Source organism: Haliaeetus albicilla, chromosome W (genome assembly GCF_947461875.1).
Source record: "Haliaeetus albicilla chromosome W, bHalAlb1.1, whole genome shotgun sequence".
NCBI lineage: Eukaryota > Metazoa > Chordata > Aves > Accipitriformes > Accipitridae > Haliaeetus > Haliaeetus albicilla.
In genome coordinates, this window is record NC_091515.1 from 3,367,513 (window position 1) to 3,394,453 (window position 26,941).

General features: G+C 39.1%; 1 protein-coding gene across 5 annotated transcripts in view; it reads left to right on the forward strand.

Annotated features, from left to right (window-relative positions):
- The window catches only part of DYM (dymeclin), a 217,518-nt gene that overhangs the window by 126,946 nt on the left and 63,631 nt on the right, over positions 1-26,941 (forward strand). For 4 of the 5 annotated variants that reach the window (XM_069775295.1, XM_069775296.1, XM_069775297.1 and 1 more), the window contains 2 exons: positions 116-280; positions 26,399-26,501. In XM_069775295.1, the coding sequence (XP_069631396.1) occupies positions 116-280; positions 26,399-26,501 (268 nt within the window). The remainder of the gene's footprint in view (positions 1-115; positions 281-26,398; positions 26,502-26,941) is intronic. The other variant, XM_069775299.1, reaches the window with a different exon arrangement.

Here is a 26,941-nt window from a genome sequence, read left to right on the forward strand (position 1 = left end):
GGCATCTTCCATTGACTCTTGGCACAAAAACCAAGGACGTTAAACCATAAATTAGCTTTCTTAAAGGAAAATACCTCTCTTTTCTGTTTTTTCTCCCTTTACCCTTGTCTTTCAGTTATACCTGCCGCCACTTGCGGAGATATGTGTATGTCTTGGACAAACTGTATTTCCCCCACTCTCACTGCTCTACGCTGCAGCATTGCTTCTCGACCCTCAGTGACAATGGAGAGGAACTCTTGTCTTTAACTTGTTCTCACATTCTCAGATCCTATGCTTCCAGGTTATTAACCTCTGCTCTCCATTTACTGCATGCTGCATGCTCTGTGACTGATCTGTGCATGTTTCCAGTAAACCGATGAATAACATTAATTTCTAAGGGGATGGTTTGTGTCTTTATGGCATCCTTGATGTATGTCCTAAAAAGTGTGGTAGAAATGGGAGTCTCATAATAATGGTTTGGTTTTGGTTTGGTTTTTTTTTTAATTTAGAAGACAACTTCTGGAATTAATGTGTGGCCTTTGGAAGTTTTAAATGCTTTTTATGTTAGAGTAAAAGTATTTTAATCCTTTTCCAAAGCTATGACATAAGAACGTAAGCTGTGATTCACAAAGCTTCCATAGAGTTATGTAGTTTGTTTGGAATTAGTGCAGAGATCTAAGTTGTCTTACATGTAAGTGTCTAATACTTTTTTGACGCCCGTTATTTTGGTAACATTGTCTATACAAATTGCTTTTTGAGAATGCGAATGATAGAACTTTTTTCCTCAAGTTCAGTAAATTGTCATGGCACTTAATGATAAATTAAGAAAGATCTGCCTTTTTTGATATGCCTGATCAGTTTTGATTATACAGAGTAAGAATGGTGAGAATCCATCAGCCCAAAATGACTGTAGCTACTCTACAGAAACAGTAAAATAGTGGGAATTTCAAAATAAATTCTATTTGCAATACCCAAATGTTTTTTTGTTTTGTTTTAAATTTAAAAACATTTAAAAACTCTAAGATGTTTACTCCCAGTAAAAATTTAAGTTTTACTATTTCACTGTTGACGCTGCAGATAATAAAATACATTGACCAAGATGCTAGAAGTTTTAGGAAAACAAGGAAAAAATTGCATGACAAAATTGATCAGAACATGGAAAGCATCCAGGGTGGAAATGCAGCTTTGCATAAGCCAGCATACAATAGCAATAGACCACACAGTAAACATAAGTAAAACCAGCTTGATTGTCAAGGGAAGAAAATATGGCATGCAAGCTGAAATAGCTCTTTTTGTACAAAAGAAATTTTATAGTAGTACATAATGATGGAGAGTTACACTGAAGCATCTCAACAGGAGATGAAAATCTAGCTGTCCCAGGGGCATTCTCCAGATTAATTTGGAACAGGGGTATGGTATTAAAGTAGGCAAAAACCTAAGATTTCAAAGGCGTTAGTTAAAAATGAATAATAATAATGAGGGCAGTCCACACCAAAATCTTGTTTAAGATGGAATGTTTTACATGTAAGAATGATATCCTGAAAACATAAAAGAAATGGCATCAATTATTCCAGCTTGTTTCAATGAAATTTTGGTAATTTTGGCAATACAGTGGCAACACTACAACATTAAGTTGACAAAATCATCCTTGGGAGACTAAGTGCTACTCCATGGATATTGCATCTTTCAAGTGGCTTTATGGATGAAAATAAGCACTGATAATACTATAGGCATTTTCATATAACAAGCTTGTAAAGTTTTTAGAGCAAAAAGTTCATCTAGTTAGTCCCCATGCTGAAACTGATGGAGAAATAGTTTACTGGTATTACTTTCTGAAATGGGAGTTATGCATCAGTTGAGATATATTAGAATATATCAGCCTAGGAGATTGTAAAATCTCTGGTTTTCGTTAGAGGCTATCCTTTTATGAGATAGGAGGACAGAGTATTTGAAATAGAAATTGCTGCTTGAAAAAATATATAGGTAGCAGGTTTTAGTGGCTAATTCTCTGTTGGTTTTTTGGTAACATGATTAGAAAAGTGTGTGCCCAGGAAGCTTGTCTGCGTAAGTCCATAATAGCATCAAATACAGTGGCATAAATGGAGGGTGCCCAAAAAAGTGGTTTTTTGTGTGAATCTGTGCACCCGTCCCCTATTAAGTCCTGCAGTATTTTATCCTGTGAGCAGCCTGCTTAGGCAAGAGACAGAATGCATAAATTACTAAAGGCAGAGGATAATTAATTACGGCGGTTTATAAATCATGACACTCCCATCCAGGCCTCTTTGCAGTGCTCCTGGTAAAGAATATAAAACTTAGCCCTGAGTAATGGCTGGTCTCCAACACTGTCCTGATACCCCTAGATGATGTTGCCTGTCTTCAGACATCCTATAGAATTAAAGTTTTTATTCCTATTTTGGTACATTTTGTGTGCAAACATGAATATGTATATGAACAGTTGTACCTTTAATTTGGAGGTGGGGAGAGGGAATTAATAAAAGTAAAACAAAGGGGAAAAGGTGAAGGCGGCTTTGGAATGATGGCACTGCCTAATTAATAGTAGTTAATAACCACTGTTTTCCCTTAAAGCACTTATAAAAGTGCGTTTATGCTGCTGGCTGATCAATGTTCACATTTTCAAGCTACCACAGATTTGTGTAAGATACTGGTGGTGACCTGTCAAATCTATAAGCACACCGCATCCCACACTTACTGAACAGCTAACCCTGGTTCAAGTGGGGGAGAAGGGAAGGAAAATAGTATATATTCTGCTATCCCACCCGGAGTAAGCCCGCAGCACCAGGTCTCCAGGCAGCTTTAATTGGGATTTAGTGCCAGCGTTGCTTTTGGTGTCTTTTCCAAATTATAAAACCAGGGGAGACACAACACCTATTTTATTATGCAATGCATTAGCATAGCATAAATATTGAGCCTGGGATTGTAATCTGTCATTGCTACTGTCTAATAATTCTGTTGTGGCTGTGCTATTTATTGATTATTGCAGTAACTGTGCTTCGTGATGTGAAGTATGTTCTCCCACCCTTACCGTTATGGTTTCCTTTTGAATTGCATGTCCATCATGTGATGTTTTAATGCTCGTGTGTGTTCCCTTTTTCTTTTAAACCTCTTTGGGTTGCAGTCAATCTCAGGAAAAATTGTTTTTGAAAATGAAACTGGCTTAGTGCATGCACTAGCAAAAGGCAGCTAACAAGCAATGATTTGTTTTGGGATGCTGAAGAAATTAAGGACAGTTTTATTTTCATAGCTAGCTTGACATTGTTTGTGTGAAAGCAGGAAATGTGGTCTTGCTGAGCCTTGTAAATTGAGTAAACATGTTCGTGAAGCAGTAGAGCAAAAGGAAAAATTATATGGATTCACTTGAATTAAGTTTTTCGCCCAGAGAAAAAAGACAAAGAAATATGATGTCAAATTTGCAGAGTTCACCCATTTTGCCTATCTTTTATTACTTAATGCTAGGTTTGTTTAAACAGCAAAATGTATCTAATAAGATTTTAATACTTCCTTTCAGAAGTGTTCTGGCACATTGTCTGAAGCCTGTAGAGGATAAGCTTTGCAATCGTACTCCTCCCATGCCATCAGAGTCGATGGAATTCTGCAATTACATTAATTTAAGAATGTGCAGTCTTTGCAGGATCAGAGCCTTGGAGGTTAGCTTTGAGAAATACTGCTAATTACCAGAAATGTTTCTGTCGCTGCAATGTGATGGTGAAGTACTGCGTAAAGCCAACTTGTATTCATTATCCAGTTGCCAGCTCCTTTTTAATTGGAGTGTGAGCTGTGCTGGGGCATCGGAGCTGGATCCCAGGAATGTATAGACAGCCCTTTGTCATCATGCGGATTACTGGCCTGTCCTTCGGTACATACAGGAAAGGTGTCAGAGCATCATCCTTGAAAACAGCTAAAACATTTGCAAGTCTGACATATTTGCTTTGGCTTTAGTCTGTGAAGGGAAGGTGGGGAGAAACATGAGGCAGATACGTTTATTATTGAACCTTAAATGGTTTTTATGTGGATTAATGCAATACAGGGAAGTACATCGGTTAGTATTCTTTCAGATGGGTTTTGACAAGTGTGGGTTCCTTTTCTCTGATTCTATAGATCATCTTGAGCATTTGTTTACATTCAGTTTTTAAGCAGTTAGTGTAATAATCTCGCCTGAAGTTAGTGCAAGTAAAATGTCAGTACATCAGCCTTGCATGAGTACTAGCTGGATAACAGAAGGTCTGGGTGTTCTCTTCAAGAGCCCCTTCAGCCTTCTGAAAACTGGTCCTTTTCTATTTTCCTGCTATTTCCAATTAAAGCACTCAGTTCTTTATAACTTTTAAAAATAGTTTATATCACTTCTGATACTTGCTCTGTGTGATATTTGAAAAATGAAGTACCAAATATTGATCCTTACTTCACTGGGAGCTTAACCTTGTGAGATGTGATATTGAAAAAGTTCACCACATAAAGACAATCAAAGCATTATTGAGAAATACTAACAGTTAAATTATAAACATCTAGTAGGTGGGACAACATATAAACATAGCAGTCAACAAGATGAGCAATATTATTTTGACTGTAATGATCATTTAAATGGGAAGGTCTCTATTTGGTATCACACCTTGGGTAAACACGGCTGTCTCTGCAAACAGGTTGCCCAAACAGAGTGAAGTCAGTGCAGGTAGGCTTCCATCCAAAGTGGTGTGTAAAAGCAAAAATGTTGCAAATTGGTGTAGGCAGATGAAATTGTTGAGAACGAGACAACTTCCAAAGGTGACAAAAAACCTTACTTCTGCAGGAAAACGATGCTTGAGTCTTATCTCATAAGGGGCCCCAGTCACAGGATCCTATCTTTATTGATAAATACCTCAATAAAAATCTGAGAAAGGAGAGTAATTTGTGATGTAGTAATTGGACCTTATTGAAAAGGCTTTTTAAGTCTTCATAAGTTTTGAACAACAGCTTGCTTTTTTCATGTTTTATGAATAAACCCACTTATGTCATAGGATTGGAAGTAGAATCATGAAAATGGCAGAGTCTGGACCCGTCACAGGCGAGAAATACCTTCACTTCATTTATCACTAAAGCAAACTATTTTTGAAATAGTAGATAACTTAGTTTAAAAATCGTTGGGTTTGTTGTTTTTTCTTTTTTTGTTTTAAAAAAGAATATGTATTTCTCCAATGGAAAAGTCTAAAAATCATGGTGGATTTAAGGGCTTTTTAAGAATAAACTAGCTCGATACTCTTTTTCAACAACACGGATTAAAAACTTTTGTTCTGTGGGATATGTTAGTAAGATTCTGTGCCTCGCCTCCCAAACTGGCATCCGACTGATGGTCTGTGGGTCCTTTTCCTTTTCCTTTCCTTTTTCCTTTCTGCTCCCACAAGCGTTATTTCGTGTGCTCTGCTCAGCATCCTGCCAAGCCAGAAGGCTGATGAGAACAGAATTGGTACCCATTCAGGGATTACAATATCATTGCATTATCATAGAGTATAATTATGGGTTGGTTGGGAAATTTTTCTGGTTATTGAGACATGTCATTATTCATCCAGCTTCTAATGTCAGAGTTGGAAATTGTGCATTTTTGTGGCAATTAAAAAAATTTTTCTCTTAACATGATCACCTGTACACTGACAAATTCCGACTGCTGCAATTACCAGTGTTTAACCTAAAGACTCAAAGATGGTCTTTTTTCCTGATGGGTTTAATATTCATTGTTTAAATTTTTTTTTCCCCAGTGCAAACCCAATGCTGTGGGTTGCTGTAATAATCATCGATTTCAGTGATTATGGTACATACATTTTAAATTTCAGTCCTAGGTAGATAATGGAACAGCTGACAATTTAATTAACTGACTTAAATAAAAGTAAGAATAAGTAAAAATGGACAAAGGAAAAAAGAGACAATCAAGCTACATTAATATTTCTTTGAGGATGCAGGCTGTTTTTTTAATACCAATATGCTGAGATTTCTATAGAGCAGCCTGTAAGTTTTTATGGAAACTCTGTTCTCTGAGCTTCCATGCAGGATGTTTTGTGTGGACTCAGTTCCCAATCTGGGATCACGGGTCAGGAGATGAGGCTTTTTCTTTGGCCACTGCAATGCTGTGGAACAACATTTCCCTGAAATCCAGTTCATTTAATCATTTTCCTTTGGGGAAAAAAATAGAAATTTAAAAAAAAATGGTCAAAGGTCTGTTGAATGAATATAATTTAATGTTTTATTGCTTTTTGATGGTGATTTTTAGTCAGCTGCTGATAATTTTATTGAAGGGTTGGAGGTTTTTTGTTATGGAAAGATCACTTTACACTCAACATTGAGTGACTTGGCAGAGGGGACTTGTTTATAAATAATTCTATTACAAATTATTTGTCTTTGTGCTGCACAGCATATCGATCATGAAACCAGTGAGATATAAAATCAATGCTGTGGGTATTCGGTGGGTGAAAAATTACCTAGCTTGTAGGTCTCAAAATGTAGTTTAACTGGATGTTCATCAAGTGAGTGCACCTCTAGTAGAAACCCTTGTGCATTGGTTTATTAACTCCTACCCTGTTTAAAATAACGTACCGAGAACAGTTTTTAGGGAAGCGGTGATCAATGAAGGGGAAAGATTGCCGATACCAAAAAGTAACCATCTAAGCCTGATGCAAGCAAGGTGTGTTTTCATAGAGCCGGTAGAATTTCATGCACGTAGGTCACACTCTCGGGATAAGAGCTCCAGGTAAACATTGACTTTGAACGGACTTGGAAGTACTCTGAGGCAGTTTTCTGAGTTTGCTCTGCAATGATTTAGGAGATTAAGGGTAAATAAATTCTTTAATAAGGAGTCTTTTAGTATGCAAAAGTGTAATGCACTCCAGTAGCTGGAAATTGAAGCAAAACCAATTGAGACTGGCTTGTATTTTTTTTACACGGTGGATGAGTCACTGGAATAGTTTAACAAGGGCTCTGGATTTCCCAAGATTGGAATTTTTAAATGAGATTGGATGTTTTCCTAAAAGATATGTCCAAGTCCAGCCACAGCTATTGGACTTGAAGGAGGAAGTAGCTGCGGGAATTCCTATGGCTTGTGTCAGACAAGCTGATCAAAGTGGCTTCTTTTGGCATTGAAAATTGGAGTTACAGGCAGATTGCCATGCAGGATTTTGTTGTTTTGTTTGTCTTACAGATTTCTTTGAAAGGCTACGTTTTGATTCAGAATTCTCCCTTTACAAATGTTACCTCTTCAGGTACTATCCCCCAGGTGATCTGACCCAAATAGCACAAAGCACAGGTTGCCAAAACCCTGCGTTCTCATGCACACACACAAAAATTAAATGGAAGGGGAAAAACTGCAAGAGCTATGTTCTTTCTATATAATAATCTTTATTCTTCCCACCCTGGTAAAAATTTATCACGTTATAATAGACATGATCTAGATGCATTCTGCCACATTAGCATGTGAAACTAAAATGCATCTCGATCAGACGGAATTATTTTTAATTGAATGCTTATGATCCCACGTTCCAATGAGATGAATTTGGAACAAAATTACTTTCACACATTTCTATTGTAGCAGTATGTTTGGAGTCCGGGGGGGTTTGCGTTCATACGTAATGTCTGGCAATTAATCAGGATTGGGGAGGGTGTCTTATTCTTTTATAAGTATGTAAATAAGCTATTGTTTGGAGACTAAAAAGAGAAATATTCTATAACTTGCATGAAGAGTTCAGGAGAATGCTAATAAAATAAATGTCAGACTGAATATAGTTTAATAGTTTATAGCTGAAAGCAGAAGGGATTTTTGCTCATGTAAGCCAATCTTCTGCTTAGACCAAAAAGCCTTACTGAGGTTCAGGTCCTCTGTAGTATCTGCTGACTTTCCTGGGGTGCAGAACAGCACCTCTCGGGTGCAGAACGTCCCCTCTCCAGCAGCTTCAGTAAGTCATTGTCACTGGCAGCCTGGAGTGCAGTGTGGGAGTTCTCTGTTTTGTCCATCTAGGTGATGCCCTGTTATCTGTTTTGGTCTCCCAGACAGCATTGCATGAACTTTGGCTAGTGAAGGCAACTTAGTAAAATGTGTAATTATTGCCTAAATATAGAGAATTATTCACTTAGAAAATAACAAACATATGTTACTGATTCAAAACATCTTCCAATTTGTCAAATTAAAGCACAGTTTCTCACCAAAGCTACATTTTGGCTTATGCAGAAGTCTTCTTCATCATGAGCTCTTGTTGCAAATCAACAGAGTGTAGCTGTGATTCCAGCACTCCTTATGTTCAGATGAAACTAGTCGAAAGTATTGACTGCAGCTAGAATTATCACAACTGATAATTGTGATTAAGATGTTCCAACCAGAATGCCTGAAGTTAAGCATCAAAATGAATACTTCCCCCCCCCCCCCCTTTTAAATAGTGAGGAGTATCTACCTCTTGCAATGAATTGAGAACTAAATGTTTAATCCGTACCCATGGATGTCTAGAGAGAGATCTGGGTGTCCACCTGGAAATGGGTAGTGCCCTAAGTACTAAAATATTTCAAAAAAACTTTGCAAACCTGAGTAACAAATGAGTCACAAGTACCCTGGAAGAATGGTGGAGCAAATAACTTTGCAGGTGTCTCTTGGAGACAGAGATGCAGGTGATTAAGGGATTCAAATCATGCAGATGAACTGTGGTGATGAACGAAGTTTTAGGAAAGGACTTTGAAGAACAGAAGCAACAAGAGATTTCTGGTTTTAATGTAGGAGACAAGACATTGGCTTTTAAGGTTGAATGCAGAGTATCCCACTCCATAAAACATGTAAAATTTTAGTTCAGCAGTAATTTTTAATCAATAAACCCAACAATCAATAGTGCAGTTAAAGAAGGGGGGGGGGAGAAAACCTCACAACATACTCTTAACATCATACGTGGCTTTCAGTTGAAATGTAATTTGGTTAATGGGATTTTGGGCATAAGAAGTGTGGCTGAGTAGTCTGCTGATTTTGGGCTGATAGTGCAAGCACACCTAGTTGTTTTACACATACTGGCTGACTTCAGGATACTTAATGGTAAGTTAGTTTAAAAGCGATGAGTCCAAGAGATAAACCTTGTATAGTAAAATCCAGATTTTTTTCAGTAAGCCCAGACTGTCTCAAAGCAGATGTTGTGATAAGTGCTGCAGAGATGTTCTGCACAGGAGCCACAGGGTAGAACTGCTGAGTGCAAATACCTGAGAGTTTTCATTTTCCTAATTAATTGCAGCTCCAAGTAGCATGAGTGTGGAAACATTTAAAAAAAACCAAAAAAACCAAACAAACCAAAAAAAACAAAAAACCAAAAAACAAACAATAACAATATAAGTGATTAGAAGCATCACCCTCATGGTTCTCCTTCTGGAGTAGTTCTGGGTGGTCTCTCAGTTGTCCAGCCGTTCAATTTAAATTGCTGATTCTCCAGCAAAGAGGCAAATGCCACCAGTGCGGTGTCAGAAGCACGTGGCAGCGAAGGCAGAGCCCCTGAGCCGCTGAGTCCCGCAGACCTGGCCTGGCTCCTCGGCGAGACGCGGAGGCTGCACAGCCCCTGGGTGGCCGGGGCAGGATGGGGAGGAAAGGAGCTGGATGGAGGGAACAGGGAACATTGCCGACTTGCTTAGCGGAGGTGTAGAGGCTAAAGATTTGGAAACTGGCATCCGGATCCATTCATAGTGATCTAAATGACCTGGAACGTTCCAGATTTGCAGAATTAGTAACACTGTAAGAACTATTTCTTCTGTTCGTTTCATTTCCAGCTTCTAATGAGAACATCCAACTACAAGAACTGTCGTTTCTTCTCACATTTTGGTATCGCCATTTCGCACCACAGCCTATTTGACCAAGAAATGCAGAGGTGGGGAAAAAAAAAAAGCGAGGGGGGGAATCAGTCAGCTTTTTATTTTAATCCTCCAAAGGATTGATTTAAGTTGTGTAAGGAGGTTTTGGATCCCCACGCTACAGCAGGATGTAGGGGTTGAGAGCTGTGAGCTATTCTTAAGTGTTTTTGTTCTTTCGTGTTTGTAAGCTGAATTTGTGAGAAAACATTGATGAGAATGCTCCCACTGCACCAGCCGCAGATCAGAAAAAGCAGTGGGAGAGGAAAATAAGAACAACCACAACTGGTTTCCAAAGATGACTAATCCTGCAGCCCCAGTGTAACCTCCAGGACAGTGATTAACATTTGGCTTTTCTTCTAAATGCTGGAAAAGTTTTCTGGGGCGTCAGCCTAGCTGAAAACTAGTTCAATACGTGTACACTAATGAAAGAAGATTTTAAAGTTTCCATTTAATGTTCCTGCCTCATGTACTTGGTTACTTTAAATACTTCTAGGTGCATAACATGCAGTATCACATCTCATCTATGTTCTGTATTAGTTATCAGAACATTTTATGAAAGAGGAAAATCCAATTTTGTAGGTAGGATAAAATAAGGTACCCCTGAGGGAAATGTCCTGTCAGGAATCGTGGGATAGGTTTTTTTGACTTCCAGTTGGTGAAAATTCAACCCTTACATTTTGTAAGCTTGCATAGATTGAAGTGCAGTCCAGCTTAGTGGTCTTCCACTGAGAAGTGAGCCTCAGAGGAACCTCTACGTTGCTGAAGGTGAACCTCAACCCTACTGACTCTTAAACACCACTAAAGTTCTTGTTATGTGTTTGGTAGTGCACGGTCCTACAAAGAGCTGTGCTTCCTTAAATTAGAGTTTTACTGTGAACTCTGCTGTGATTGCTCATCAGTTTTGCAGAATAGTTTTAAGAGAATTCCACGTAGATATTTTACTGTTCTCCGCAGTGCAAAAAGATGCAGGCCCTTGCTTTCAATGTTGTGTTTGCCCAGCAGAAATTAAAAATTGATGATTATAAAAAAACCCTAAAAATAAATAAATAAAATCAGATCTTTCTGATGCTGCATTTTTCTAATTAATCACTAAGCCATCCTTTTGCTACTGCAGGATTTTACCCTAAAATGTATTTCCTGTATTTCCCAAAGTGCTTCGTAGTGCAATTGTGGCTTTGCCGGTTTCTACTTTGACTTGGTGTTCATTTCCAGCAGGCTGTGTTCCTTGCATTTTCTTGTTTGTTGCAGCTGTGCTAATTGTTTAGCCATACTCGTGGTGATTTCAGGGAGTCACCAAGTGGCTGAGGTTGGGAGGCACCTCTGGAGATTGTCACGTCCAAGGCAGGGCCACCTAGAGCCAGTTGCCCAAGGCTATGTTCAGTTGATTTTTATTATCTCCAAGGATGGTGACTCCGCAAACTCTCTGGTTAACTTGGTTGTTTTCTTACATTTAAATGCAATTTCCTGTATTTCAATTTGTGCCCATTTCCTCTTGTCCTTCCTCTGGGCACCACCGAGTCTGGCTTCATTCTCTTTCCACCTTCCCATCTGATATTTGCAGGCACTGAGATTCCCTCAAGCCTTTTCTTCCCCAGGCTAATCAGTCCTAGGTCTCTCAGCCTCTCTTTGCGTGTCAGACGCTCCAATCACTTCATCGTCTTTGTGGCTCTTTGCTGGACTCGCTCCAGTATCTTCGTGTCTCCACTACTGGGAAGCCCCAGTGCTGAGCAGAGAGGAAGGCTCATCTCCCTCGTTGGGCTGGCAACGCTCTGCGTAACGTAGCCCACGGTGCCGTGGGCTTTCTTTGCCGTGAGGGTGCGTTGCTGCTGTACGTTCAACTCGGTGTCCGCCGGGACCCTTAGGTCCTCTTCTGCAAAGCTGCTTTCTAGCTTGTCAGCCCTCAACGTGCAGGATCTGATATTTCCCTTTGTTGGGTTTCACGAGGATTCTGTTGGCCTGTTTCTCCAGCCCGTCCAGGTCCCCCTCGACAGCAGCACAACCGTCTGGTGCATCCACCTCTCCTCCCAGTTCTGGGTCACCTGCAAACGTACCGAGGGTGCGCGCTGTCCCATTAGCCGGGTCGTTAATGAAGATGTTCAAGAGCGTTGGCCCCAGAATCAACGCATGGGGTATGCCACTCATGACTGCCCTCCAGCTGGACTTTGTGCTGTTCTCTGACCCCGTCCGTTCCGCCAGTTTTCTGTCCGCTTCCCTGTCCACTTGCCTAGCCTCAACTTCAACAGTTTGTCACAGCTTGGCTTGATTTGAAAATACCACGATTATCTTGATTGTACTTTCAAGCCTTTATACTGTCTGTATAGCTGATCACATTTACAAATTGCTTTAGTATCCGGAATAGTGTTGGCCTCAGATTAATCCAGATTACACCAGCAGGGTTGTGAAAACTCACCTTTGCACACCTTTGGTTGTCACCTGGATAAATTTAAATTCAGAAAGATATTTGTATGTGCCTAGAAAGCCACGTTGTGTCTCTTCTGAATATCCCACAGAAATACAGTTTGTCTTTGGTCCCATGCTCTGGCTTTGTCATTTGTTTCCCAAGGTGGAGGGGAATTATCATCCCAACCCATGAGGGTTGTACTTGCTTTTCGTACAGTATAGAATAGAAAACTGTTGGTGTTTGCTTTATCATCATGCTAATTCAGTTCTTGGAACTGTGTTCTTTGCTTTGGGAAAAACAGAGAATGACCTGGAATATCACAGAAATTTGTCTTTTTAAAAAGAACATTTTGGGGAGGGCATTTTTTTAGGAATTTGGGAGGATTTTTGAATTGATAGAGGCAGAAAGAATTACACAGGGGAATAAGATGTATAAAACTGAGTGGGAGGTAAAGCGCAAAAGCACAACCTCTTTTCTCTGTGGGAATGAGGTTAATTTCCAAATAAATTGAAGACAATGTAAATTTAATTACTGTGCAACTTGAGGGACTGGGACTTAAAAAAAAATATATCATGTTGGTTTTTAAGATGGAAAAATATTGCACAACTGCAAGTATGCTGAAATGAATCATTAAATCAAATCTGTATCAGTTTTCCCACCAATCTTGAGGCTTGAGTGTGTTTGTCTGAAGGCAATAAAATAAGCTCTCTTTGGAATGACAAGTTCAGTAGTGAATAAGGTAATTTAGGATGACAGAGTATGTGGGAAATAATGACCATTTTCCTACTGAAAATGTAACGGACAATAACTTTGAAGTGTTACCTAAAATAAAATCTGCTTTCTCTTATATAAGGGCTCTTTGTGCCCATGTTTCTAAATCTTACCGGTAATGTCTGTAACACCTTTTTAACTGAAGAACAAAATTAAAAACCCTGACAGGCAGACTACAGTCAAGAAACAGGATTACATTTTAGCTCTGTCAAGGTCGGATTACGAAACATGGGTAAGACGTGCTTTTTGCTAAATATGGAAAGTATTTTTATAAAAGATGAAGGGACGGTCAAAGACGGAGCTCCTTCAGGATGCTGACAAGCCTTTTCCTGCTGCGAGCCACGGTGATTTTGATCGCACGCATTTGTCGTTTGGGAGAGCAGTACGGGTGATGGAGAAAAAAGCTGGGCGAATTCAGTACTGCAAACATTTTTCCTTCCTTAAAGGCTTCCAGATGATCTGTTCCGAAAGTGTCATCTTCCTGCAATGATGAGTAGTTTAGAGCATTTCAAACTGCCTGTAAGATATTTCTAAAAATGTTCTGTAGATGCTGAAGATGATGCTATGTTCTTGATACATATATGCCGTACTTGGGAGTTGCGTTTGTAACCGTTACAGGTCCTTGTTCTATATTTGCACAGGTGGTTTTTCCCTTTTATGTTTGGGGGTTTTGTAAGAGCTGTAGAACAAGGGTGAGGAAACCACTGAGCTCTCCAAATTTAGGATGTGATGCGATGTTAGGAAGGGCAGCTTCGTTGTTCATAGTAAAGATGCACAGAAAATGAAGCAGATGAAAAGCCCTGTCGTTATTTCTAACACATATGTAGGAATAGGCATGCGTGCTGTTGAGAGGCTCTAGCTACTAAGAAGAAAGAAATAGAGAAATTAAGAAAATAAAGAAAAATGTTAAGAAACAGGAATTAAGAAAATGCCGTGGGCTGGCTTCCCAGGATGTTGGCACAGCACTTGTACTGAAATGGGCAAGGGCGGGCTGGGGCTTCCTAAAGCCAAATTAACCTCCATGTGGATCGTTAACTGTAGCTTTTTCCATAGTGAATTGAACTCTTACGAAATGCTTCATTATCCCTTGTTTTGTTCAGCATCTGCTGCTGTTGGATTCTGACTGGATATAATCATCCCTTAAAAAAAAATAAAAAAAAATAATTAGTGTTCTTGATATATGTTTTCTTTCAATGACACGGATATTTTTGAGGATGAAGAGACCTATTTTTTATTTCCTATCTCTTTTGACATGAATTTTCCTTTGGAAAGAGGTTTATGACTGGCTACATTTTGCAGGTTTATATCTAGGTACATAAATCCACAGAAATTCAACAAAGGGGATTGATGTTGACATTACAATGAAGGATGTAGGCAATTTTTACTTGTGATACTTATTTTTAAAGTACAGTGTTGTTATGCTTTTACAGGAAAGGTTTAGTAATAGAGATTAAACTTAATCTCGGTCTTGGTGTTGAAAGGTATTTAATGTATTACATTCTTTGACATTATCCTGCATTTTTCTCGCATTTTTCCTTTCTTCAAGTAGTAGTACCATCATGTACCTCTGAAAATTTTTAAGCATTTCAGTCTTTTTCTAAGTATGTATACCTGCATGTCAGTGCTATTTGCAGACAGAAGTAATATTTCCAACAAATATCTCTCTTGAAGTTGTGTGTATCTGTATGTATGTGCATACATTTGTGTTACACCAAATACTGTAGAGTGAATTTTGAGTTCATGATAAAGTACCATACACTTTCAACAGAAAGCACTCTTCTTGATTCCTTTAAATGTATTTCATGTCCAACATGATTTATTCAGAAAGGAATGCATAAGTAAAATTTTAAATTTGCTTAGAAATTCTGTATTTGTTGGTTTGAATACACGTGCCTTGGGAATTGCAGTTTGTGTACCAAGAAGGAACATCCTTCTGAATAACTGCCTGGTGAAATTGTAGGGGAATGAACAAACTGCTGCTCTGACATTAGCTTTTTTTAGTACTGCAGCTCAAACTATACATTTTTTTCATGCCTGGATATACAGTTAAACTAGATTTTTTGAGCAAAAAATCACTAACACAGCATGGATGGAGATACTCTGCTGAAGGAGTTTATTACAAACTTGAGTCCCTATTTTATGTTTTACACACTACATAAAAAACAATTGCCTTGATCAATATCAAATTTCACTCAAAGTTTAGGAAATAATAGATTAAGGTTGTCTGTGAAGTTTTAATTCAGCATCTTTGTTTCAAAAGCAAAAACACAATCTTTAATTAAGTGACTATGCATTGTTTTTTGTTCTGAAGCAGGGCGTCATTCAGTGAATGTAGTATTATTCATGCTGCTTTTTTTTTTTTTTAATCGTCTTTATTCCCTGTGTGGCCTCAGGGCACACTGAACACATGCCATCTAAACTCTGTCTGGAAGACAAGAAATATTCATTTCCTTAATTAGTGATTTTTTTTAGATCCCGTGGTACTCATAACAGTTTCTCAGTGGTTCACAAATACTCACAAAGAAAATACAAAGTGTTTATGATTTGGATTTGGAAAAAAATTACTACCCATTATGAACAGTTACGGAAGTTCTCTACAGATGCAAATGCATAATCTTTCAAATTTTCTTTCCTTGTGGGGTTTTAGAAGTCTAGAAATGACCTCATTGTTATGCAAGAGACAGTCCTTGCATCCAAGATTATGTTTGGGAGCATGTCTTAGCAGTGAGACCTATGTGTGGTTTGAATTTTTTGTCATTTCTGTAAGTTCCTTAGCAAGAGCTTTACTTTAGAGTCCTGATAGGTCCAACTGATTGTCTTTATTTCCTCAAAAAAAAAAAAAGTTTCAATTTAAAACTTGAGAGGTTTTCTGTCAATAAGGTAATTAAACTAACTGTAGTGATTAGGGAGAGGCACGTAGAGGCTTTTTGTGACTGTCAGCGGGACACTGCTAGGATCACGGTGGAGGGAGGAGGATGTGATCAGGAGGGACAGCTGACTGAAGAGAAGGTAAGTCCACAAGGAAAACAATAAAACTCATTCCTGTGAAGCAAGAATGGCAGAGACACCTTTAGGACAGGGCTTTGAAGAAGAAGAAAGGTGGGGAAAAGGAAATGAAGGTGTGAAAAAAACCTAATATTATCCATCTACAGCACAATAATGTGTCCTCCTAGCAGCTTGTTTCTTGTTCTCCTGCTTCAATATTGAAACTCAGTTTTATGAAGTTAGGTCAAAGCCATGATATTTATTTCCAAGGTTCAAAGGGGAACGCAATGAACGATTCATTTTAACCATGTCAGAGCGCTGAAAAGCCAAACCCGCACCGAGCGGGGTTGCTCTAAGCATGGGGTGCGGGTGACGTGCGATGTCAGCGGGGAGGACTCATGGTGATGGAAGCACGGTCCAAAACTCGTGTTTTGCTCAAGTCTTACCCTAAAGAGGGCTGTTAGCAACGCGCATACCCTGTGATCTTCTGCGTATGGAATGAGTCTGTTAACTCCTAATGTGGATCCAGATTCTTTCCTGTCAGAGTGAGTGCAGAGAAGCACAGCAATTTTCTTTGTAAGTGCAGCAATGACCCAAATACGTATAAATACATACGTATACGTACACACACCCCCTGTGTGTTTGAGCAAAGCCATGCCAAATAAAAGCTGCTCAAAGGATAAGGTTTTGGGCCTTAGATTGCATGGCAGTGATGGCTTTTTAATTTTCTTGTTGTTGTTTCATTGTTCAGAGTCTGTCTTTGGGTTTTTGGGTGGGAGTTTTGCTCAGGGTGCTTTTTCCAGCAATTTCCTCTGATTCTCACCCACAGAGTTTTGTCCTAATTCAAGACAAATGTCTTTCCTCAGCAGCTATGAAACACTTACCCTATTGAATTAAGAGCAAGTGGATGAAATGGAAGTATTGTGGACTCTGCCCATTCAATATCCTTATAAAATATTAACAGGACAAACACAGGGAACATTGAAAGGAATTGCGTTCATGCCTTGAGACACCTAACGCAGATTCAGGGATATTTAGCTCAGAATAAACCTTAAATTAGTCTGAGCTTTACAAACATGTGTTCTGTTTATCCTGGACTGCATACCTTTTCCCCCACAGCTTTAAGCCTTCCTGAATTTAGTTTGCCACTTGCCGCTCTCAGTTAGAGAAAAATACAGCAGATTTGCATGGCGGGTTACATCTGTAGTAGATAGCAGTCTGGTTATTTATTGAGTTTATACTTTAATATGCTGTAGAGTTAGGAAGGTGTTTCTAGGTAGTGCTCCCCATCCTTGCCTGGCTCTATCCTTTAAGTGGAATTACAAGGATGTTATTTGGCATGCCAGACAAAAGGGGAATGAAATTATCTGTAGCAAGATAGAGGGGAAGGATTCTACTGCTTTCTGTGCCTTTTACTTCTCTAGCAATAGCAGCACCCATTTCCCAACATTCGTTGGAAAGTGGCCATGAGCTGCCTAACAATGTGTGCCTTCAGTTGAAAAATACATTTCCCGCTCTCTGCAAATTAAACTCTCGGCTTACTTTTGTAAATATTTACTTTTGTCTCACCACATCAAATTCCTTGCTTCCATGTTTTTTCTAGTGTCTTTGTCTTTTTGATTCCATTTTAACAGGAAATCCTGTTTGTTAATGCAAAGCCTCCATTAATTGTTCTAAGTTGCTTCTGAATTTGCTTATATTCTTTTGCCACAAGTGTATGGTGACTGTGTGTTTTTTGAGTTATTAATAAGAAAATTTCTTTAGGAGACAGAATTTGGAATGTCTTCATAGCACATGAATTATAAATCTCTGTTGATATGCAAGCAGTGGCAGATAAAAGGATACTCTTTAAAATTGAGATTCTTTTGTCCTGAACTGAAGATACCTTGAAGTACTTCGTTTATTATGATCAAGTTTAGGACTGTAGAGTTAAAAGAGAATGGTCTTTAATGTTTGCTGTTTAACAGGAAAATGGGATAGAAAGCATTTGTTTACCCAGGTTGCATTAAAATCATTTGCGATGCTTTGGGATTGGCCCTGAAACAGCAGGCAGCTGAGGTGCATGGCCTGTTTCAAAGGGGACACAAACTTATATTTTTGAGAAGGCACTAGACAAGAAAAGTCAAAAAAATTCGGATCACCAACCAGCAAAGTCAGAATGTGGCAATATCACGTGGACCTTTTGCTACCTGGGAGAAGCCCTTTTCTTTCCCTGATCCTTTAAACACTCTTTGGTGAATAAGTTCATCAGTGATGCCCATACAAACCATTTTATTTGCATATATGACCTTTGTGGAGACTGCACACTAAGTCTCTTGTTTCACATCATCTCTGCAAGCCAGATGGACCTAATAGTAAATATAGCAAAGCTTTACTCAGCAGAAGTTAGTCATGCTTCACTTGACAAGATTAGAAAGTAAGATAGAAAGTACGTTCTTATTTGCTGTTTAGCAATTTGATATCTTAATTGGTTGGTTTCTCTTTCCTGAGATCCTAAATGTCTCCCAGGCGTTAGAGTTGCGCTCAAGTAAGAGCAGTGTCCCTCCATGGAGTAAACTGCCCCGCGTAGCCTGTGGAGTTCTCCATGGCTATTCACTCTTGTTATTTCTATTTATGTGCCGTTACAGCTTGGATAATTCAAATGCAGAATGCCTCAAGGGCTCTTCAGTAGATGTGGGCATTTGGGGACTTAGTGATTTTTTTTATTTTTTTTTTCTGCACTTACTCATGCTAAATGCATTTCTCCCAGGGCCTGGTTCCTTAAGTGCTTACAGAGCACTTCTCCGTCACCCACAGAAAGGCTGCACAACTGTCCCTGCTGCGCTTGCTTGCAACCAGTCCTCCTATATAGGACTACAGGACAATGCATTTACTTTGAATATTTACTTTCATACGAAACAGCACGGTGCGTTTGTTTTGATGTGACTTCTTACGTGACCATACATGAACCATTATTCAGGCAGATGAGCAATTCAGATCCTCTGCTTGGAAGTGTCTGCGCAGGCATCCTACCCAGCACATGTGTAGAGTTCTCATGCCATAGCACTCTTTTTTTTGCTGTAATTCATTAAAAAATAGATCAAAACCAAGAAGTGTTCCTTACATATACAGGAATTAAGGTGTGGATTTAACTTTTAGATGTCAGGTTTTAAAACTAAGATATTTTTAGAGCTTGCTATATAAAGGGGTTTTTTTCCTAATATGATTGTGGTGTTCGTGCAGGCATTGTAAAATCCTATTGTTTAAGGAGTATTTGCATAACATGGTTTCGGTGTTTAGGGCTTATATTTAATTTTTTAAAATTGAGAACAATAGTACATTTGGCATGTATATGACAGCAGAGAGAAGGAACAGCACGGAGTATTGCTGAATTGTTTGAGAACATTCATCATCAAATTTTTTGATCCATGGAACTGGTTTTTTTCCACCACCAGATAGTGTTTTGTGTTTGTGTGCTGTTCCATTTGTTTGCAGCATACATCTGAACTAGGAGAGTGAGGAGAAAAGATTCAGAACATCTGAATTTCCAATCTTCAAATAAATTCTATGGATCAGTGCTTTAGTCCTCAAGTAATTCTCTACTCAGCTCATATAGAATGTTTTTAAGTATTCAGATAACTGAAAATTTTTCTCCTTGAGAAGCTCACTAGTGATTTGGATTGGCAGAAGTCCAATCTTTATTCCTTTTTTCTGTCACATAACTCGATCTGACCTTCCTCTGCTAATGTGCTGGGTTGGTCTTCTGCTCTCTGACAGTGCCCCTTTCTTGCAGACTTCCATCTCTTTCTTTTTGTCATAGCATCAGTCTAAGCTCAACTCACACGCTCGGTATTGAGATCCTCTTCTATCCTCCCAGATTTTTCTCTCCTCTCTGCTGTTGCTCTGACAGTATAAATAGGAATTTATTATGCCTCAAGCCTGGTTTCAGCCACCTTTGTAAGAGAGAGATGTGCCCGTGCAACCGGTACTTTAGTTTCTGTTTCAATAACTTTTTCTTCTTCTGGTAGCCTAGAGGATCCTCTGTAAACAAACTCCTTTTCTCCATGTGCATATATCTGTATTTTGGTCAAATCACCCTTTCATCTTTTCTCAAATCTGTTGGGGTTGGGGTTGTTCAGCCTGGAGAAGAGAAGGCTCCAGGGAGACCTTATAGCAGCCTTCCAGTACCTAAAGGGGCTACAGGAAAGATGGGGAGGGACCGTATACAAGGGCATGTAGTGATCGGACAAGGGGTAATGGCTTTAAACTGAAAGAGGGTAGATTTAGATTAGATATAAGGAAGAAATTCTTCACTGTGAGGGCGGTGAGGCACTGGCACAGGTTTCCCAGAGAGGCTGTGGCTGCCCCATCCCTGGCAGTGTTCCAGGCCAGGCTGGATGGGGCTTGGAGCAACCTGGTCTGGTGGAAGGTGTCCCTGCCCATGGCAGGGGGGTGGAACTGGATGATCTTTAAGGTCCCTTCCAACCCAAACCATTCTGTGATGATTTTATGAAATAATTGAGTTTTTTGAACTTCTGATGGGGAGGTGTGTTTTCTGGTTTAATAATCAATATCCTGATTCTTCTCTGAACCTTTGCATTTTCAAACCATTGTGGTGAAGTCTGCACACTGGATGCCAGTGGTGGGTGCTGTAGAGCAAAACTTTGCTGGATATAGAACCATAGAATCATTTGGGTTGGAAAAGATCTTTAAGATCATTGAGTCCAACCATTAACCCAACACTACCAAGTCCACCACTAAACCACGTCCCTAAGAGCCACATCTATGCATCCTTTAAATACTGCCAGGGACGGGGACTCCACCGCTTCCCTGGGCAGCCTGGTCCAATGCCTGACAACCCTTTTGTTGAAGAAATTTTTCCTAATATCCAATGTAAACCTCCCCTGGCGCAGTCTGAGACAGTTTCCTCTCTTCCTATCGCTTGTTACTTGGGAGAAGAGACCGACCCCAACCTCGCTACAACCCCAGTTCCCCCAGCCGCTCCTCACAGGACTTGTGCTCCAGACCCTTCACCAGCTTCGTTGCCCTTCTCTGGACATGCTCCAGCACCTCAAGGTCTGTCTTGTAGCGAGGGACCATATTTTTATTAATGCCCAAGACAGTTCCTCTTTCAGCAGCTTTATTGCATTCTGGGCAGCTGTTTGTTGGTCTGGTCATCTTTAGTTGCTGCTCCCAAGGTGACATCCTTCACACTTAGGGAGCAGCTTGGATTCTTTGATGCTATATTTATGCCTTTGAGTTTGGCTGTGTTAAATCTCAGCAAGTTTATTTTGTGTGCAGCTTCCTGAAAGATAAGGAAAAATTTAATAAAAATGTCCTTTTCTCTTCATTTGACACTCCTGTAATGACTGTGCCATTTGCAAAGTTTAACCATACTGTTTCTTTATCTTTGATGTATATCAATGATATGCGTCATATATCATCTCTGTGTCATTGGAAGTATTTTGGTAGCTTTAGCAAATGTTAAATAGCTATTGCTATTTGGAAGGGCCAAGAATATATTCCTATTTGGCTCTATTAAGAAAACTCGTTTCCAGGTTCAAATTTGAAGATTTTTCAAACTGTTGAGATGTCTCATTTTCAGTTCATATAATGCATGCCGTGTTGCTTTTTATCATTCAAGTGTCTTAATAAAAAAAAAAAAATCCCATGTGGAACAAAGTCATATAAATGACGAGTAGAAGCCTGTTACAACAAGGATAGTATCGTATTTTATTTTATTTCTAGTCTCACTGAAAAAAAATTGAGTGTGCTTGACAAGGTTTATTTTTCTATGCCGGTGATATCCTCCTTTGAATGAGTCTCATGATCGCCGTTCCGTTATTATGCTCAGGATTAACTAGTAGGTCATTAATCTTGGGTCATCCTATTTACTTTCTTAAAATAAAGTACACTGGTACCTTTCCTTCTTGTTGTCCAAAGCTTTCAGACAGCTCCAGTTTTTGGCAAATTCTAACTTTGGATTTACTTTAAACTTCTAATTTCAATTCCCTTATCTTTTTTTCGATTTTTTTAGCTCTAAAAGTTCCATTTATACATTCATTTTTTGTGTGTGAGGAGTATACTTTATGAGCTGTTTCAATCTGCTGTAAATCAGACTTTCTGCAGAACTTGCAGAAGCTTCCCTTCCCCCCCCCCCCCCCCATGATTGTTGGCTTGTGATTTTTGGTGGACTAAGAAGAAAGTTGTTAAATGAGTTCTCATTACTGGGTTTTTGGGGGTTTTTTGGTATTCCACTGGCTTTGTGGAATTGGCTTTATGAAAGCGTCAAGTTCGTATATTACTGGTTTGAATTTTATTGTGTGTGCAGATAACACATAATCAAATCACTTGCATTTAGGCAGCCATTGCTGTTTAGTCTGTAATCATTTCTTTATTGATCGAAGTTCAGCCTTGTGTTAAATTAAAAACTTCATCTATGTAGAGGGAGTTAAGAAACAAATGCTTTTTTAATTCCTAAAAATCAGAAACACAAGACCTTGAGATTGTTATTCAGCCTTGAGTCTTCCTCATTGGTTGAGCTCATCCGTGGTGCGATTTGATGATCTGTAATAGATGCCAGCTGTTATTTCATCTTGCTATTATTCCAACCTATTATTTTGCTTGGTAAACATTGGTCCATAAGTACTTCTGTAAGTGAGAGATGGGTTGAGATACCAAGACATTTTCATTGTTCTGAACATAATTTGTTATTATTATAAAATGTCCATAGTGGGTGAGATCAAAGGGCTGTCTATCTCCATAGCCTGTCTGACAGACAATGGAGAAGAACACAAGAAAGAGGAAAAGTATTCTGGTAGAAAAATCTGTATTTTTGTCAACTTGTGCAGGCTGCCCTCTGGGACCACATAGTATATGTATTTTCAAATTTGATCTCAACTTGATTTTTGGCAGGGCAAAAACAGAACTGTGACTCATGAGGGAAATTTGGGAGACAATCTTAATTTCCACCTCTGCATGAATTGGTATTTGTCTCTTGTACCTTGCTGTGGGGAGGCGAACAACCTTGTTGTAAAATATTGTTGCCTTTTTTTAATTGCCTTACTCATGCCTTAAATGTCAAAATAAAACCCAGAATCTTATAGGCGCTGAAGATGTGACTGCCGCAAAATTACACATCTCCTTTAGAAGGCAATGTTTGTCAATGGTAAAAGATTCTTATGAGCTAAATTCATGTAAATGCCTTTTAAGGACTGTAATTAAATCTGTTCCAATACTTTAAAAATTAAGATGATATTTATCAAGGTGGTTTTCAGAGACATAGTAAGTGAATTACTTGCTGGTAAAGTTTTACACCATTTCGGGAGGCAATGCCATTTCCTTTGGACCTCCAAATTCAGTAGTTAATCACAGTATTTTTTGCCTTAATTTTTTCTATTTAGTTGTAGTGATTCAGTGAAGCTCTTTGAGGAATTGCAGTTCGCTCTGGGTGCAGTTCTGTGATATGTTTTTATTCTCAGTATGAAAAGTTCCTGCCTACGTGTCCCTGCCCTCGTGGTCCTCTAAGGGATGGTTCTTTGAGAAGGATAACCAATTTATGAAGAAGAGAATTGTGCTGAGTTTTTTTTAACCTGAATATTGGTGTTGTGGTCCCACAAAGAAGCGTCTCAGACAGGTGCGAAGGTGATGAGCTGTGGCAGGAAAGCAAAACTTTGCAAGGGGAAGCCCTGGTGCCAAAGATGACGTATAATGGAGCGTACCCCCTCGCTGCTGCTTTGGAAATAGAAATCAGCCGCCAAGGGCTTGCTTATGCCGTAAACAAGTACTCTAGTTTAGTTACGTTACACTTAATTAAAAAAAAAAGGAAAATATTTAAGGAAGCAAAAATAAGATATAAAGAAATAGTCTTCTCTCCTTTTCCTTCCACCTTCTTTTTCCCAGTTTTCTACATTTCTGTCAGAGAAAATAAATCTGCTCTTGGCTATTCCAATTCCCCATGGAATACCACTGTATGTGCATTTTTCTCTTTACATGTATTGAATAAATGCACTTTTCAAAATCCTGATCCCACTTCTTTGCTTATATTTCAATTCCTTTATAGTCAAAAATGCTTTACATATTTTGGAGAAGAATCTACTAGTTGGAAGTCCTTTTTATTCCAAATTCTTCCTCTTTGTGAAATTATCTGTATCTTCTGAAGCAGAGAGACACCAGATTTAACCTGTTCTTGCTGCACCCCCACCCCATAAGCATCACCAGGTTGGTTTTAACCGATGATTCTGTCTCTGCAGCACTAGATGGTGCTGATGACAGTATCTCTGAAATCTGAGCCTTCAAAAATACCAGTGATTGGAAAAGTAGTGCTGCTGTTTCAGGCCAAGGACCAGTTTGCAAATCTAAATTTTGATTTGACCAAAAATTTCAGTCTGTGAATACAGGCTGATTATGGAGGGAAAAAGTTGGAAACGCTAGTAGTGTATCTTATTTCTGTGTTGGTTCTTTTTATCAGGGCATGTTCTAGTGGTTTTGACTAATAGCTGTAAATTAGTGGGAGGTTGGCATTTGGTCCCAGGAATGACACGTCTTGTCGAGGCTCTGTTGGATAGCACAAAGAAAAAAAATAAGATTCCCGTTTTCATGACATCAAGTATATTGCGTTATCCTGAAAACACCAAATGTTCTCAACCCTTGTAACCACCACAGAGGTCTCATAATGTCATTCGATGTTCTTGCCGTATCAGGCCAGTCGTGATTATCACCGCCCCAGCGATAGTGTCCTGGTGGGACTGGGAGTCGGGCAGCCGCGGCACCGACCCTGGTTTTGGCCGTGCTGTTTCGAGCCCATTCCTCGTGCTGCCAGACTCTGGCTGAACCTTGAGGATGGTGCAACCTACCCAAGGGCTCTCACGCGGGTTAATTAGATGCCTTAAGTGCGGTGAAGACCATCCTTAAAAGGAAGCTGTTCATCTGTTCTAAGAAATACCTGACGGAAGAGGTGTTGGGAAATGGTGGAATTTACTGAGTTGGCTCTTGAGAAGGGAGATTTAGGCTTGAGAAGCGTAACTAATTCCTTGTGGCAGTGAGAAGCATTCAAAAAGCCTTTTCCTGAGGCTTTTGGCTAGCAGCGAGGGGACAAGGACTGGTACTCCGAGGAATCTACTTTACTGTCTGTGAAGGATACAATATCAATGATAAATTTTAAGTAAAAATATAAAGAGGGCCTCTTCAAACACTGAGCGTCATTTCTTGAGGCAGAAAACTTTTCCAAGCACATACTTCTGAGCACTGAAGCTGTCCTCCAGCTCCAAGAAATAGAAGCTATCTAGATTATAACACGGAGGTAGTATTTTGCCACTTTAATTTTTTTAATTACTAAACTGGCTTTAGTATTTTGTAACTGAATCTGGTGAACAAGAAGTCTGCCGCTTCTCCTTGTCCCATCAACAAGTGTAAGCAACTCCAAGAGCAGCATGCTCAGGCTTTAGTGCCTTTTACTGGTGCTTATTTGTCAAGGCAGCCTTTTTACCCTCTAAGGACCAACACAGTCATCCTAGGAAAGCCTGCTAGGAGTCCTGTAATGCTCCAAAAAGAAACCAGAAGAATGTTTTTGGACACAGAAAGCCTGAAAACATATGACTTCTGCCACTATGGGGAGGAGGGAAAGTGGGTTATCTGTGAATTGAAAACCATGTTTGAGGTATCCGGGGGCTTTACAGAAGCTTCTGACTCCTCCAAGCTGCTGAGCACTAGCTGGTGGCCTTTGTCCGCTGCTTCTGCTTCCTTCTCATCTCTCCTTCCACCATTGCAGTCAAGTTATATTCTCATATATCAGATTATACCAGCCTCCCTGAGTGTCATTGCTATGCTTTCTTTCAAAACGCATGAAAACAATGTTTATTTCTCTGTATGTATATGGTCCTCTGATTTCACAGGTTATTTATAAAGCTAAGGTAATGCCTTATTCTTTGACTTAAGCTAAAATAAATTTGGAAAGAATAGGTACTAGTAAAATGCAAAAACTCAGCCTCCAAATACCCAAAGCTTCTGTCGTACACTTGGATTCTTCCTGTACTAAGCAATTAGGTTATTGAAATGAATAATACACAAGATGCTTAAGAATATATTGCATGAGGTGCTGCACTTAAAAATTGCATTTTAGCGAACACATACTAGTTATGAACTGAAATTGCATGTATACATTCCTTCTGCTACAGTTTTTTAAGAATTTAACCATGAACATATGATGTTCCTCACATCGTTTATTGTATAGAATATTTCTAATTCAAATTCTGCTGTTGCTTAGCCCAGATGTTAAATAAATAAATAAATTCTATAACTCTTGTGCATTGTGTTCTAAAAATCTCTTTATTCAGGTTTGTGCGTATAATAAAGCAACTCTTCTGACTGGATAGTCTAACTATTTCAGAACATTATTGTGAATTTATTTAAATATTTTTTCTCCTTTTTTCTTCCTTCCAGTTTATTTTCTTTGTTGTCTAAAAAACACAACAAAGTGCTGGAGCAAGCCACGCAGTCCTTAAGAGGTTCCCTCGGTTCAAATGACTCTCCGCTTCCTGATTATGTGAGTATTGAACGTAATGTTTTAGTAGGTGCTTCAAAATAGAAGTGGTAACATCCCTAAATCTGCAAAGATTTATCAAAATGTGTGACAGCTAAGCAACCACCAACACCAAAATACAGGAACCTGTATGAATGATGTCATGTCTGAAACGTCTTTAAAAAAAAAAAAAAATTACACTTACAAATGGCAAAACAAAACCGCAACTATTCATAGCTAAGAGACTTACAGTACCCTGTCAACTTGCAATTTTCAAGCCATTTGTGTTTCAGGATATTTAAATCATACAGTTAAAAACATTAATTTTAAGAACGGGGCTTTGGCATCCACAGTATGTTAAAATGCCTAAAAATGATTGAAAACAATTCCCAGTGAGCCTTTAGCGGGGAGTACTGCAGTCACGGGGCAAATTAGTATGTTCTGAACACATGGATACATACAGT